General features: G+C 34.4%; 1 protein-coding gene across 3 annotated transcripts; it reads right to left on the reverse strand.

Annotated features, from left to right (window-relative positions):
- Positions 1-417: 417 nt before the first annotated feature.
- PTHLH (parathyroid hormone like hormone) lies at positions 418-16,109 on the reverse strand. Of its 3 annotated transcripts, none has more exons than XM_003770842.3 (4): positions 15,891-16,109; positions 12,687-12,809; positions 5,794-6,216; positions 418-893 (listed from the first exon to the last, which is right to left on the reverse strand). In XM_003770842.3, exons 2-4 carry the CDS (start codon positions 12,785-12,787, stop codon positions 884-886), a joined length of 534 nt encoding a protein of 177 aa, XP_003770890.1. In that variant the 5' UTR covers positions 12,788-12,809; positions 15,891-16,109; the 3' UTR covers positions 418-883. The 3 variants fall into 3 exon arrangements, with proteins under 3 accessions (XP_003770890.1, XP_003770889.1, XP_003770891.1); XM_003770841.4 differs by lacking the exon at positions 15,891-16,109 and adding an exon at positions 13,405-13,759; XM_003770843.4 differs by lacking the exon at positions 15,891-16,109 and adding an exon at positions 12,955-13,075.
- Positions 16,110-16,350: the final 241 nt, after the last annotated feature.

Raw genomic sequence — 16,350 nt, forward strand, 5'->3', positions numbered from 1 at the left:
CCTCCTCTTCCTCCTCCTTTACCTCTTTCTTTCTTTTCCTTTTTTTGAGATTCTAAAGATATTTTATTTTGATTAGGCTTTTGAATGGTATAAAGTTTCTGAACAATCTCTAGTTTTTCTCTTTGAAGTTAAGTTTATAGCTAATTCCCTTTCCTTTTTGCTATCTGAACTGGGTTTCTCTATTGCCAACCCTGCTTCTATTTTCAAAAGAATCCTCTTTAAAAGATGTTGTCTAGGTGGCTCAGTTATATCATTGGTTTGAAATGATAAATTGGAACAAAATATAAATTAAACAGTTTAAAACCATGCCAATTCAATCTTATGGAAATTAAGACAATTTTCAAATGTAGTTTTAAAAGAATTATATTGTTTCTTTTCCTAAAAATTTTAAATGACACAATTTTTTTGAGTCACAGCATAAGTAGATTATATTTTATTAGACTTTCTTTACAAATTCAAAATACTGCTATTTTTACATGCAGAGAGGAAAAGCAGTTTGAACAATTATACTCAGGCATTTATTAAAATGAACCACAAATAGCAACACTTACTTGTGTCAGTTATCCACATAATTGATATGTATATCTAAAGTGCATTATGTTACAAAAAAATTAAGTCAGCAGCACCAAGATACATTTACAAAATAAATACATCATTCAAAAAATAAATTATGATAAAATGGGATAATAATTGGCTTAGCCTGGAGGGAAAAAAGAAAATTCACAATGACCAATGTGCCATTTCATTGAGCAATAGGGAAGGGGCACCGTTTTATTCCAATGCATTTACAGTATTTACAGACAATAAATATTTCTAATACTTTCCATATGTTTACTATTACAGAATACTGCAATATGTTTTCTGAAGTCCTCAGATGAAAATTTCAATGCCTCCTGCAAAGAAAAAAAAAAGGGAAAAAAGAGAGAAATCGATTAATTCTCTTTACATATGAAATGATGGAACATGAAAAGCATAAAATTAAAGAACATAACATAAAAGTAAAAAAGACATGTTAACTCTTAAATATTTCCTCCAAAGGAGTTAAAGAATAGCAATGAGTAAAGTAGAGCCCAAATATCCCTTTAGAATTTCTTTTGCACACATGACTTGAGGACAGACAAAGCAATAGGAAAGTTTGTAGATAACTACTTTCAAATCACTGAGCCTGTGAAACTGAAACTGCTATCTGTATTAAAGCAAAATTATCAGAAGGAAAAGTATTTCTGCTAAAGCTGTCAGAAAAGAAAACTTACAGAGACCTTCTAGATGATAAGGATGGGAGAGAGAGAGAGAGAGAGAGAGAGAGAGAGAGAGAGAGAGAGAGAGAGAGAGAGAGAAATGAACTTGAAAATGATGTAGAAGTGTAAAATACCTCATCTATACTCCCTGCCTTTAGACAAAGCTTTAGGCAGATTTCTTTCCTCTGTGATTCCTACCATTGAGTAATCTAGATGTTGACTGTTTTTGCTCCGTTTTCCTCCTGATGCTGTCTCATTTGGCCTACCATTTTGTCATTTTGAATCCATTTTGAAAACGGATTGCTTAGGCTAGAATGAAAACTTTTGACATTCATTGATATATGAATTCAGTTTTATATTGTGTTACATATGTGAATCATATTTAAACACAGTATTCTTCATTTATGATTTGGGGGATAGACAAAAGATTTATCTTCAGCAGTATTTATAAGTACTAATGAACAAACTTACTATAGTTTTAGAAAACCATAAATGATTGCAACTTTAAAGCCAAAAAAACTGAAAGTGAGGCATTTCTCTGCTTATTTCTCCTAGCCAATGAATATTAATTTAGAAATGAAGGAAAACATATTGAAATTTAGGGGATAAAGTGAACTGACTTTTAAAAAAACCCAGCAGCATGTTACTTCCTCATGTGTTCTTTTATTACTTGTATTAAGTTAACACTTGGTATTGAGAACCTTTAATCACTTTGGTCTACTTCATTTCAATTATTGTGTTGGTTGCTAGGGAAACAATAAAACAATAAAGAATGGAATTTGATTGACTGCAAGGATTGTGGGCAAAGTTTCACATGGTAGACGTGAGTGTGAGACACACAAAAAGAACAAATTCTTGATAATTTAGGGGTTTTATTTGTTGTATGCAGCAAAAGGCATACTAGACATTTAGAGAAGTTTTATTATGAATCCCAACTTGGTCACTTACTACTTCTGTAATCTTGGGCAAATAACTCATTTCTCTAAACTGCAGTTTGCTTCTTTGTAAGAAGAGAAGAATAGAATAGATAACAACTGAAGTCTTTTCTAGCTCTAAATCCATGATGCCATGACTCTTTGAATATGACCTATGGACTAGCATTCCTAATTATACTGGGATTTTTCCAAAATGCAGAGAAGACAGAGCACTCATATATTATGAGTAAAGTCAGGAAAATGACTGAAAATTATTTACTTTTTCAATCATTTTCCCGACTTTACTCATTTACTCACTGAATCCCAGTTTCTCAGAATTGGAAGAGACTTTAATCTGTCTAGTTCAACTTCTGCTGAATAAAAATTCTTTCTATAATATTTCCCACGAGTTACCATCCAGCAATTTGCTTGAAGAGAAAGGGAACCAATTGCATTCAAAACAACACTGCTTTGAAAAATCTTCAGTATTAATGTATTGAGAATCAGTAAGTAAAGAATTAAGACTATGTTGAATATTCCTTCCAAATCAAAATGAAAGAACCAAAGGAAAATTTTAAAATACTTCTTAAAATGCTCAGTTAATTTGCTCATTGTCTTCTCTTGTGGTTTCACCTATAGCATATACACATACCTGAATATGAGAACATCTAAGTAAATAATCCATGTGTACAATGAATAGGTGCATTTTATTACAAACATGCATATACAAACACACTATCATTCTGAGCCCTCTTATTTATTGAGGAACTCTGATATATTTTTATCTTTCTCAAATAAATATTTACTAAGACAGAAGATATCTGATTTAAAGTGATAATTACAATGGTTTTCTGAATTAGGACATTTCAGTAAGATGTCAGATCAAAAACATGATCATAATGTAATTCTTAGAAAGTAAAGCAATATATTTCCTACTGTGCATATCATATGAAAAGAAATAAAAAAGCTGTCTGGATAATTTTTAAAAGACAAAAACTCTATAGATATTATAAAGTATTCTAAACTTATTATTTTACCAGTTTCTATTTTTTTCATTCTCAGAAAATTTTGTTAATAATGTCTTTCTCCCCTCTTCAGGAAAAGAATAAGACAGGCAGGGCATTAAGAATGACTAGATGCCCTCTTCCCATGGTGGTCTCATACTTGTATCTGAAAAAAGTTTTATTTGGCTTATCTCAGTGCTGAAAAAGAACATAAAATACATTTACATTTCTTAAATATAATTGAAGGGATATATAAATATAAACGTAAGAGATATGTCAGCCAAACAAATTTTATATGGCTTATTATCCTATAGGCTTAAAAATTTTGAATGGCCCCATCCTTTTTTTTTTAACCAGTGACTTTCTTTCTTCTATAGTTTGCCTATAATACTATATTAAAAGAATACAAATATCAGGCTATAACATGAAAAGCTTAGTTCCATGAGGCTTCTAACAATAAGAGAATAGAAAGAAGAAACAGATATTTCTTTTTAGCCTATTAGGCACTGGACTGACTGCCAATCCTGTGGGCAAAGTTTCGCATGGCAGACAAGTATGGGTATGAGACCTAATTTCATCAGGCCAATGTCTAATTTTTACTTGATCTACTCTGGTTTCTTTTGGGCCCTTGTTACAAGAACTGGTGATTATTTTCATAATTTCTCTATACACTCAAGGGCATAGAAAACTTAAACTGTCAGCCAATAAAATCCATAATAAAGCCAATAAAATCCATAATAAAGTATTTATGTTATCTTCTTCAGACTTCTAGCATATGTAGTAGTAATCAAATATAAATGGAATCTAATAATAAATTTTACTAGTTTTCATTACTTACTTTCATGCATATGTACATGTAGGAATATATATCTTAAAACATGCTGAAGATATTTACTAATTATCAGCAAATGATCTAAGATATATATATATATATATATATATATATATATATATAGGCCTTACTGTAATTTACAGATGCAGTATCTGTGCTGTTATTCATAAAATCCAAGCAGTTTTCAGTGATGTCATCACTTATTGTTTTAGAAATCCTAATGACATCAAATAACTTGGCACTTGATATAATTTACAAACTAAATTTTAGTCAACTAATTCAGGAAGTGATGCTGATTATCAGGCTCAGAATTGCCTACAAACAAATCATTTTGTATGCCAGAGAATTGGGAAAAGATTGGTGAGATGGAGAGGAGTATTGAATGGTAAGAAATTATTGGTTGCAGCTCATGTGTTCTTGTGTTGTTTTCATCTGTCTTTCAAACCCCATAGGTTTTCTGTACTGAAAAGTAAAAAAAAATCCTATCAGTAGAAATGTATGTATAGGAAGGCATTGTCATCTAATGGATAGAGCACTGGACTGAAAATGAGAAGACCTGGTCTTTAAGTTTAAGTGCAAATTCTAATTGTGATCTTGGGCAGGCCACAGAAATACTCTGATTTAGCTTTTCTATTTGTAAAACAGAGTTAATATTTGGCATTTTTCTGACAACATTTTCATGACAAATGTAATCATAAGTAGATATCAAAAGTACTGTTAGCATTTAGAATAAAATTTGACATAAAAGTCCACAGTGAAACTATCATCACTAATGATCTCTCTCCTTTAATAAGGTCCGTTTGATGGATTCTTGGAAGCTTGTGTTCTAACAGTATATGGGTAAATTCTTTGAAAGTCAGTACCCATTTTTCTCAATAGTCATATTCCATAGTAAAGTTTAAGCTCCTTAAGGACAGAGACTATTTAGTTCTTGTTCTGAACCCCTAGTACTTAACACTGTGCCTAGAATAATAAATGCTTATTAAAATAAATTGAATTGAATTTCAGATCAGAAAAACAAAATGAATTAAAATGTTGAAGACTTGGAAATATAGTTTACCTAGATATTGTTTTACACATATAATACAATTGAACATGCATAATACATATACAATGTAACGTATTGTATATATGCAATGCAATATTGTATATATACAACACGATATATATTATTCTGTAGTATTTGTAGACATGGAGAAAGCTGAAATTCCTCTTTTTCCTTAAGATGAAAAGAGCACAGTTAAAAGTCAATATTTGAACATTCATTTGTTTTATTTCAAGGACACAGCCACTAACTTTTTTGAAGATCAATTCAAGCTTAGTTTTGGTTAACTTAGACTGGGGAAGGGCAAAATGGTATAATGACTAGAGAGGAGTCTTGGATTTGTCTTATTCTTTACCCATACTGTCTCTGTGCTTTCTGTACAACTCACTTAACTTCTTAAATGTTCCTTCCCTACTTCTATAACTTGCAGAGAAAGTACTGATATGTATTGCTAGGAGCTTTCTTACTTGGAAGTTCCCTCTATCAGTGAAATCACAAGTCTAATTCCTATTCTAAATAGGGGAAAGATATTTAGAAAGGTTGGGAATCTCCAGTTACTTTAGTAGGGTTCTGACAGAATGTCATAAGAGATCTTAAAAAGTGTTTTTGTAGAGCAGACTATATTCTTCTCATTTTTGTTATGATTTATATATCGTCTCAATAGGGACAAAGTTCAAGATCTATGTGAATTGTAGAGAGAATGTATATAGTATCTCAGAATAATGAAGGTTAGGCAATAGGCCTCGAAAAGTTTAATTACCATAAGTTGAGATCCAGCGTAGTCCCAGAGATGTCTGATAGGTGAATCCCTTCAACCCCACTACCAGCTACTCCAGAGTTTAACCAAGTTGATCGAGTTCGCCGTTTTTTCTTTTCCTGTTCCTTGCGTTTCCCAGGTTTGCCTTTCTTTTTCTTGTTAGATGTCCTCAGTGGCTGCTCTTTATATGTCTGTGCCTTGTTGGTCTCCTGAGTTAGATATCTCCCTTCATCTTCACTTCCAAAGCGGACAGGGTAGTTCTTTGTATTGGTAGCAGGTTTGGGATTAGGAGAAACCTCTAAGGTAGCTCGTATTTCAGCTGTGTTAATACCTTCGATCAAATTTTGAAGAAAAATTCTTCGTCGTAGATCTTGAATAACTTTCCCTTTGTCATGGAGAAACTGATGTTCTGATACAGCTCTTTTGCTAAAAACAAAAAACAAAAAAATTTGGAGAGAGGAAGCAGGAAAAAATTACAATTTAGTTACCAATAGATGCCTCGATTCTATTAATTCTCCATATAGTTCATTATAAACAAGACTACAATAGCAAAATCACTTAGAATTACTATTTTTAAAGAAAAGGGGTGTTGAAGGAGAAAAGAAATGATGTTTAACTAAGTCCTCATGAATCATTAGATTTGTATCTATTCTTTTCAGAGTTTTATGGGAGAAAACTCCTAATAGTATGAGTTCCTGGAATAAGTCAATAAACCTTATTTAGAAATGCAAAAGAAACTACTATTGGGTCCTTTTAAAACACATCTCCCTCCTTCCACACACTGACCATAGAATGCCAAACTGAGAAGGAACTTCTTCCCCTTCACTACTTCAATATTCTAGTTAACTTCCCTTCTTGCTAGTTCTCACACTCTTGTCTCTGTGCCTGGAATGCTTTCCTTCACCTCCACCTCTAAGAATTGCTAGTATTTTTCAAAACTCAACTTAAATGTTACTTCCTATAAAAGTCATTTGTTATGTACTATATGTATTCTATTATATACTATATGCATATATTATCTCTGGAGGTGGGGGAGTAAGTACCTTAAAGTTAGGGACTAAACTTTTATTTTTGCCTTTATATTCATAGAATGCCTAACACATAGTAGGCCCTTAACAAATGCTAACTGCTAAGATACCAGATTTAACTATACCAGCCTGTTCTACTCCCACTCAAAACATGAATTTCATCATTATTGACAAGTAATCATTCAACAAACTTGAAAATCTCCAGTAATGAAAAATTCACTCTCTCCCAATGCTGCTCTTTAGAGGAACATGTTGCTTGTGCAAAGGATGGAGGTGAGAAATGGAATGTTCCCTTTTCAAGTAGCTCTAGTTATTAGTGTTTTTCTTTATATCCAAGTGAAATCTACCTCTTTAAGTTCCATTCACTACTTTTAACTCTGCCATTGGATTTGGAACCATAAAGAACAGATTTAATTCGTCTTCCACATGACAACATTTCAAATATCTGAAAAAAGGCAAACAGTTAACTAGCAGGCTTCACTGTATGCAATCTAAATACAATTCTGCTATTTTAAAATATGCTTCAAGTAATAGAAGTAAGTACTCCCCTAAATTTGAGGAATTCAACTTTCTGGTGTCTTTGCTTGTCTTATAATATTTCTTTGAAGGTAATAAATTCCTTGTTATATACACTGATTTTTTTTAAAGCATGTGTAACATATGTACAACATCACTTAATGCAAAGATAGTGAAAAATATAAAGGTGTAATTTATTTATATAGGGGATATTTATTTTTTTAAAACTTCATTTGTAGTGATATATTGGCTGATGGATTTCTGACCATGAGTATACATTGTATCTTTGCTAGAACTTTCATTATTTCCCCTTTATTCCTGCTTATTTCATTTCCTATATAGCCCTTTTAAATTATCTCCGGTCTCATACAAATTTGTTTATCTCTTCTTTTCCTAACCTCCCTCTTCTCTTCTCAGTCATAAAAGCTATTCTGGGGTTATTTAGGTGAACTTTTAATTTAATAAGCCAGATTTCCAATTATATAGCTTTCAGAGAAAGCTTCCTCCATTTCCATCTTTTTCTAAACTATGTGTTTACTTGTGGTCCAACCTCCATAAGCAGATTGGAGAACTAGTTTGTTGCCTTCAAAAAGACAATAAATAAGATTCTGAAGGATAAAGCTAAATAATATTCAATGAACCATAAGAAAAGATTCTAAAACATTAAAAAGATTGTTAAACAAGGGCTAATCTCAAATATATCTGATGTTAAACAAGGGCTAATCTCAAATATATCTGAGGAGAATTGGAAGGGTTATTCCTCAAATATCTTGACATCTATATGAGGTATCATTATATCCATACTCACTGTGACTGACAAAGTAACACTTTCCCCTCACAGGAATGAAAATATCTTACATTTCCTCACCTTATTTTCTCTTTAGAAAATTAAAGTATCTCTTAGTTTGGTTCCTGAGAGGAATAAACAAGAGTAACATAAAGACTAGTGGGAACCATTGCAGTAATGAGGAGAGCAATCTAGATCTTTGGCATTTGAAGTATAGCCATCATCATATGATCTAAAATTATTATTATTATTTCTCTCTTCATTAAAAAATAAATAATTATGGTTCCTAGAGTTTTTATCTAAATGAGAGGTGTTATCTAGTAACTTTGTAAAGGAAAGTACACAATTTTAGATTTAAATGGTAATTTCTTTGGATATTATACTTAACATTCAAACTATCCTTGTATATTTTAAAGTGCTAACTGACTTGAAGACATTACTTAATGGAAAGGAATTTAAAAGGAGCCTGATTTAAATGAACCATGCAGTAGTCTCTTTTCCTTTTTGAAGGTGCCACATGTTACTAGATTAAAATTCACTTAGTCCATGGGAATTTTTAATATTCTGGGAACTTTTAATATTCTGCATATTAGTGCAGTATTTTAAAATTTTGCACTGAAGTGCAATATTATAATTACATCTTTTAAGTGCAGCAATTTTATATTTTCTTTTAAAAATAAGTTTAATAGACTTTATATCTCATAGTTATTGGGATTTAGAAAGCATCTTTTGGCAAAATGCCAAACATACACAAGAGTATCTCAGCCATTAATCATTCATAACATATTCTGTATTGTTTCATTCATTGCTCCAACAGATTCTTCCCATTTCTCCCATTTTCTAATTTTGTAATACAGACTAACTCATTCTGTTAGCTGCAAGTTAACGTTTAAAAGTACTTAGTTTCTTCTAATCAAGTCAGTTTGCTCATGCCCACTCTCATTGGCATACTGTGCTTCTGTCATATGTGAGTCACATAGCTTTCCTAACTTAAGCTCTGTTTTTTCTCAGGATACTTCTCATGGGAAAAGTAGTTATCATTCTATCCTCCTATTTTACAAAAACCATAGAGATTTATATGACTTTGCTTAATTTAAAATCTTTCATCTTTTGCAAAGAGCAATGCTTTCTTCTTGTCTGACAAAATTATTGGTAGCTAATTGTGATAATCACAGAAAATGCTTTCTGGTACCTTTACTTAATGTGTCAAGGATTCCACTTTTGAAAATATAGCTAAAAATGAATGACCTGTCCTAGATTTTGCCTCAGGCATATGAATTAAGTTCTAGTCCTCTTTTAAAATGAGTAAATAATCTGCCTTTTAAAAGATGGATATATAAACATATAGTATAAGGAAGAATGGAGGAGCTATCCATGTAAATAGTTATATAATATTTGAGAGATATGTCTGTTCTAATTACACTGGTATTCTATACTTCCATAAAAGATGGCATAGTGTTATGTTTCACGTAACATTTATTATTCAGGGCCTAATATTAAAAGGCAAACAACAAATCCTTATAATATGCTTCATTGTTTTTCTTAAATATTGATAAAAAGTTTTTTTTTTACAAAGTATATAGAAAAGAATTCTTAACCAAGAGTTATGTGGATCACTGTTCTGCTTCACTTTAGAGAGAAATAGCTTTCTGGGTAAATATTCATGGAAATAGATTAAATTTTTAAAGAATTGTCAAAAAGTACAGATAGCAAACAGTACGATAGAGATTTCTTTCTAAGCACAGAATGGAGAAGGTCACTGGAAAAGAAGCCTGGCTCTTAAGGAAACATGGAGAAGAAAAGTTCTGTGGTCCATGGAAGAGACAGGGTTAGGGTGTTAGAATTAGGATGACTCACTAGAAGTCCCTTCCAACTCAAATGATTCAGTCAAAAGTAATGCTTTTTATTAAGTGGAATAGACCAAGTCTGACTCCAAAGCAAATGTAGCCAATGATGTTTTAAGTTTATGAATATACTGGAGAGAGTCATTCTACAGTTTGAATGCAAAATGTACCCACCTACTAGCCCAAAGTATTTTAACTTGGAATATTCTGCTTCCTGCTTCTTGGTCTTTGTCTCATTCACTCTTGCCTTAGTAAATGTTTGGTTTTTAGTCAGGACCTACAATTTCAACAGTGTGGAGGAACTCCTACTATAGGAAAATTCAACTAACATTGTAATTGGGTAATTATCCTACAATTTACAGTTATGGAGAGTCACCTGGGAGTACTAAAAGGCTAAACTACTTGACCATGTTCACATAGTATATGTCAGAAGCAGAATTTGAATCTACATGTCCCTAATATTAAGACTATCCATTGGATATTGCCTCTTTCCCCCCATCTCCTTCACACACATTGAATCAAGTATCAAGTCCTCACACTCCAGAACTTGCAATATTTCCAATATTTTTCTTTTTCATGTGCTTTAGGAAGTTTTGCTAAGTTCTGTTGTATTATAAAACTGCCCACTATATTTTAAAAGCAATACTTCTATGTCTTAACACCCTAAAACACTGAGGGATTTCTAAGGGGGTACTGAAATATTTATGTAGTTGAGGTTAAACAGTTTTCCTAGAATTTGGTTTGAAGAGTGATTGGGGAATAATATGGCTTGATTATATGTTAATAAAAGTTCTTTCAAGAAATTGACTTATTTCATATTTTTAATAGACTTCATGTTTTGTCTAACATTCAGTTGACTGTTATTTGGTGATATTGCAGATCTAATGACTTGTTTTTAACTCCATCTGGCAGTAGTAATTTGGTGTAATATTTTTGTCTACTGATGATTTAAGCTTCCATGAAAAAGCCTGGCTGTAATGTAATGTGATGATTAATCATTGACTATAGCAATGTTTTGTGGTAGTTTTATAACTGTCTACAGAGTGTGAGTATTTAACTACGAGATTGTGTTTCACCCACAAACAAAACTGTAACAGTGTTACTGGCTGCTAACTGATTTCTGATGTGTTTCCCATACTATGGCCAAAAAAAGAGTTAAAATAGCATTAAAAAAACTCAGCACAATTTTGTGTAGTAATTGTGGAGAGGGAGAAGCAATCATGATTCACAAGTGGTTCCACACAACAGAAAACAGATATTTCTTATAAAACTTTAAAGAAAAAAAAATTGGCTCCATTCCAATTCAGTGTTTGTTGGCCAAATAAATAGATTATTAATTGTGTGTCACATTTTCTTATTTACATACACCTAAACATTGATTCTCTTTATGTCTGAACTGAACAAAACAGTTTCAAACATAAGGGGGAAAATCTGAAGACAATTTTCAGAAATGCACCAGTAAAACTGATAATTTGAAAAAAACAATGTAGCTTCATCTTTATACAATGTTTTACATGTTTGCCTTAGGAGATTCATAATATATTTTCATTTTAGTGCCAAGGTTGAGACATGTCTAAAGTAATTTCATTTAGAAATTTTTCTGTTCTAACAACAACAATAATAATAATTAATAATAATAACAAGGAAATATATGAAACAATTGCTTTTGTGTGTTCCTGGAAAACTGACAAGGAAAGCCTACTGAACAGTGGTTGTAAATATTGGATATTATTACACTTAATATCTGTAGGTCTTCTCCCTTAATTCCTTCTCCAGAGTCTCATTGTCTTTGTAGTTTCAAATAAAACTTTTATAGTACTTTGGGCGTTCTTTCAACTGGGATGTTCAGTGTACAGTTAAAATGACTGCACAACGAGCATGAAGCACACATTCAAATTCAACCTTTTCCTTTAGTGATCAGGTTAAATATTGATCTGGGCCCTTCTTCTAACTTTTCAGTAATATGCTTTTTATTGAAGTCATGTTATTTCTCTAGTGTGGGTGGATGACTGATTATTTTGGATTCAAAATTCATCCTCAGAAGATCTCCAAAGGAGAGGGCTATCCAAGTCCTTCAGCAGAAGCATCAAATAAAGGATTCCACTTAAAAAAAATTTCAAAGTGGCAATAATCCAAAAAAAGAGCTTTCTATACTTAATGTTCATTATAGCTCTAATTACCATAACCTTTTTGGAGTTTCTTCTTGAATTTTGCCAGTGAGAAGTTTTAATATTATTTTACATTATTATGACATTCACAATGAATATACATATTTTTATGATTCCTAAAGACATGCATATATGTAGATATAAGAAAGTGCATATTTACTTCCTCTGCTTCCTCTAGTTTATCTAATTTCCTTACAATTTTCAGATACTAAAATGAGACCCATACTGTCCACTAAAGGAAAAAAAATTAGTGCTTAAGGGAAATTAGGTTAAAAAAACACCTTTTATGTAAATCCTATTTTTAAAAATTTGAGGCTCAACCTGTTATTAAGTCCATTTCATAGACCTCCTCTCAACTAGCAGGCTTCAGCAGGTAGCCTGAAATTCATCCTGTTCAAAACTGTAGTGGGTAGCAACATTCACACATCAGTGGAAAGTTGGGAGAATTCCTGGAGGCCTACTATTGCCAGCTCCAAGGCGGCCACAAACTTTCCTTTCTCATCCCCCTCTGGATTTGTCCAGGAATCACACAAGAAGAGAAGAGAGGACTTACAGTCGGCGGCTGAGCCCCTCCACTGATCTCCCACAAGCGGGAACAGAATAACTCAGCAGAAACACTGCAAAGCTCCACTGCTGAAACAATTTCCTGAACATTGTATCTTCGTGGTCTCGGAACCTGCAACGAAATGGGGGGGGGGGGGGGGGGGGGGGAGGAAAGAAAGAAAGAGGGGAAAAATGGGTCCAAAGTGCCACTCCGTACTCCCCCCAACTTCACTTTCTTTAAATTAAAATGAAAAAGAAAAAGAAAAAGCCTTTTTTACATTAAGGGCATCTCCAAAGTTGTAAAAGAAGTGTTCTCTAGAATCTCTCACAGCATTCACTTCTTCAGAAATCAGCTCCTCTAACTGGGATCGTGCACGCGCGCGTGCACATATACACAAAACAGACATACACAGAGGCAAATCAGAGACACTTCCTCTGAAATAATAACGACAACGAAAGAGTTTATATATGCATCAGGGCAAGGAGTGTATTTACATGTCTCCCATAGCAATGCTTAATTAATCTGGCAAACAGTTCTCTCATGGGTCTATGGAGGCAGGCAAACCCCCTTTTCAGGGGAAGAAAAGTTCGCTAGTTAAGTCAGCCTCCTTGAACATCAGAAGTACCAGACCTCTCGTTTGAGAGACAAATGGAGACAACAGGCACACACACACACACACACACACGCACACACACACACACACACACACACACACACATTTATATACCTCCTTGGATGCAGTGTTCAGATAGAAAGTTGATTCCACACACACTTTTGGAAAAGGCGTATGTCGTCGTTTTTTATCTAGGGAGCCAGGTTGCAGAGGGATCTTTTAAAAAAAGCAGCAGAGGCAGCAGCAGAGGCAGTGGAGGCAGTGGCGGTGGCAGTGGCAGCAGCGGGAGGTACAACGACGGGTCCGCTCTACAGGCTGGAAAGCATGCTTTGCTTGTGCAGGTTAGAGCAGGGTTAGAAACTGAGCTGGGGCTGGAATGTTCACACGCTCTGGAGGCAAAACCTGCTGAAGAAGTGAGCGACTCGCAAAGAGGTGGCGCCCTAGGAACATGTGCTGGGAGAAAGAAAGCCTAGAGCCGAGATGAGGCGAGGGCTAAGGGAGGGTAGGAGAAGAGGGGAGGAGGGAGAGGAAGGAGGAGGCTGTGGATTGAGAGAGAGAGAAACAGATACAGAGAGACTTGGAGAGGGAGAAGAGAGGGAGAAATAAAGAGAGAGCACAGATAGGCAAACAGACGCGCGCATAAAGGCACACACACACACACACTTTTGCTTTAAAAGTCTCTCCGATTTTAGGATTCTAAGAAGATCTATATTGTTCGGAGGCAAATGTTTATAGGGGAGTATGGAAGGAGGAGGGATGAAACTAGAGGTAGCTCCCCGGGCTCCCCACGCTTGAGGCTGGGGGTAGGGTGGGTGAGAGTGTCATTCTAAGCTCCCCTGGGAAACTTCATTCCCTTGAGGTAGGAGGTAATTTGAATAGTCACCTTCAGTTCTGGGGCTAAGGCAGCTCCCACTTTTCACCTCTTCCCCGTCCCCCTTCCCCCCGCCCCCGCCCCGGCCCAGCAGAACTCAGTTCTGCCCTACCACAGGGGCAATGCTTCTGATAGAGCGCTCGGGAGGAGAGGGGCAGGGGTGGTTCGAGGGGGTTAGAGCAAGCTTCTGAGCAACAAGCAACCTCAGATTCCGGGAAAGTCTTTAGGTTCTAGCTTTTCAGGCACTAGCAGGGAATTCCACCTCCTTCCTCCACCTCCTCCGCAATAAGTTTGCAAGGAAGCATACAGGGCCAAGGGCACTAGAGGAGGGTGGAGAAGCCTCCATTTATACGTGAAAAACGGTTTCAGCCTTCAGGCTGAGATAGAATTTCTGCCGGAGAACAGCTAGGGACATCTGGAGCTGGTCCAAGAAATTTGGTGCAAACTTACTTTTCCTGCTGAAGGAGTGACATTCTTGGTAGGGGGCACACAGTTTACTACTTCTAGTAACAATGTCTCCCACCGTTTTTCCAGTTACACTAACACTACCCTTTCTCTGCCTCCCACCCTCGCTCCACACCGCAAACCTTACTTTAAAAAAAAAAAAAAAGTATCCTTGATTAACTGCATCAAAAGACCCCTTCAGTTCAATAGACGCGCAGTTCAACAACCTCTCTATAAAACTACTCTGTCGGGGAAATCAGAGGAAAGCATAAGAGTTTTTCCTAAAGAGCATCTTCGGATAGAGTTAGGAACAACAGCTTTATATATGTAATCGCCATTAAATTATGAACATCCTGGATCTATGTATCTTTTGAAGTGAATGTAATTCATTAAAATCATTCAAAGATGCCTACAATCTTTTAAAAGCTCCATAGTAGTTTCATTATTCTCTGAAAACCCGGATGATACTGAGGCTTAATGCTTGACCTTTAACTGGAGTTGTTAGGAGCAGTCATCACCATTCACATCGAGCCCCGTCTACATAATTTTTGTTCTGCACAAGTATATTTGGACGGAATGAACATTACTTTTCATATTTTCCGTTCTTCACTTGAACTCCTTTATTATTTAAAATATTCATCTTAAAAATTTAAAACTACCCTCTGGGGATCTCCACAACTTTCATGAAACATTAAAGCAATTCTAATAGAAAGACATGTTTCCGTGGCAGACATGACTCAACTCTACAGAGATGCCTATCATTTGATCAAACTAGTGACACATGACAATTTCTTTCTAAACAGATTGACAAGTCTTAACATAATCCTTAGAATCTATGAAAAGCAAATTACAAGCAATTTTATACGTGAATTGTTTTAAATTAACATTATTGTTTTTACTTCTGCAACTATACACCAAAGCATTTAGCCAAATTTCATACTAAATAGGCAAAATAAACAAAACTCTAAAGACTGAAATTCAAATCAAATTTACATTATAAGCAAGTTCACTATACACTATAACACTCACTACACCTTAATTTAAGAGGTATCATCAATAGCTTCTTTGATCCATGCTAATTTCTCAACTAATTAAAAATTTGACCTCCCTCTTCCCTTCTTACTCTTTGCTTTACCACACACTCCTTACTCTTGTTAATGGCAACACATCTATCAAATATTTTTAGAATTTCCTCTCTTCCACAAAAAGAAAAAATTACTTATGAAAAATAAATAGTCTTTATACACTTGGAATACTGAAGTTTCCTTATAATTTATTACTTCACCTTTTCCTTGATTTACAGTCTTCTCTGCCTTTCTGGTCAAATGAGGGAGATTCAGCAGTCTTTTCCAAAAGTTTTTTTTCTACTTTAGAAAAATGAAATCAAGTTTCAGATGAATTAGAATGAACAAATCTTATATACTTTTCCTATAAGGCAACTTTCTTGCTCCCATCAAAGAAGTTTTAGCAAAGTAGGCACCTTCTCCTAAATTGTCTTTTTTTAATTGTCCTGCAGTAGGAGATTCTTCTCTTAATATATAGACTGGGACATCTTCCCCCCTCCCCTTTGTGGAAAGAATATATTGACATCATAATCCACCTTCCATTTAGCTGAGTAACCATGGGTGATGTTCAGACATATGACTAAACAGAAACACTAGGTAGGATTCACCTCCCTCTACTTTTTTTTTTTTTAAGTTTAAGAAAGGAACAAGGGCCAATAAAAGTCAGATGTTTGCTTATGA

Source organism: Sarcophilus harrisii, chromosome 5, assembly GCF_902635505.1.
Source record: "Sarcophilus harrisii chromosome 5, mSarHar1.11, whole genome shotgun sequence".
In the NCBI taxonomy this organism is placed as follows: domain Eukaryota; kingdom Metazoa; phylum Chordata; class Mammalia; order Dasyuromorphia; family Dasyuridae; genus Sarcophilus; species Sarcophilus harrisii.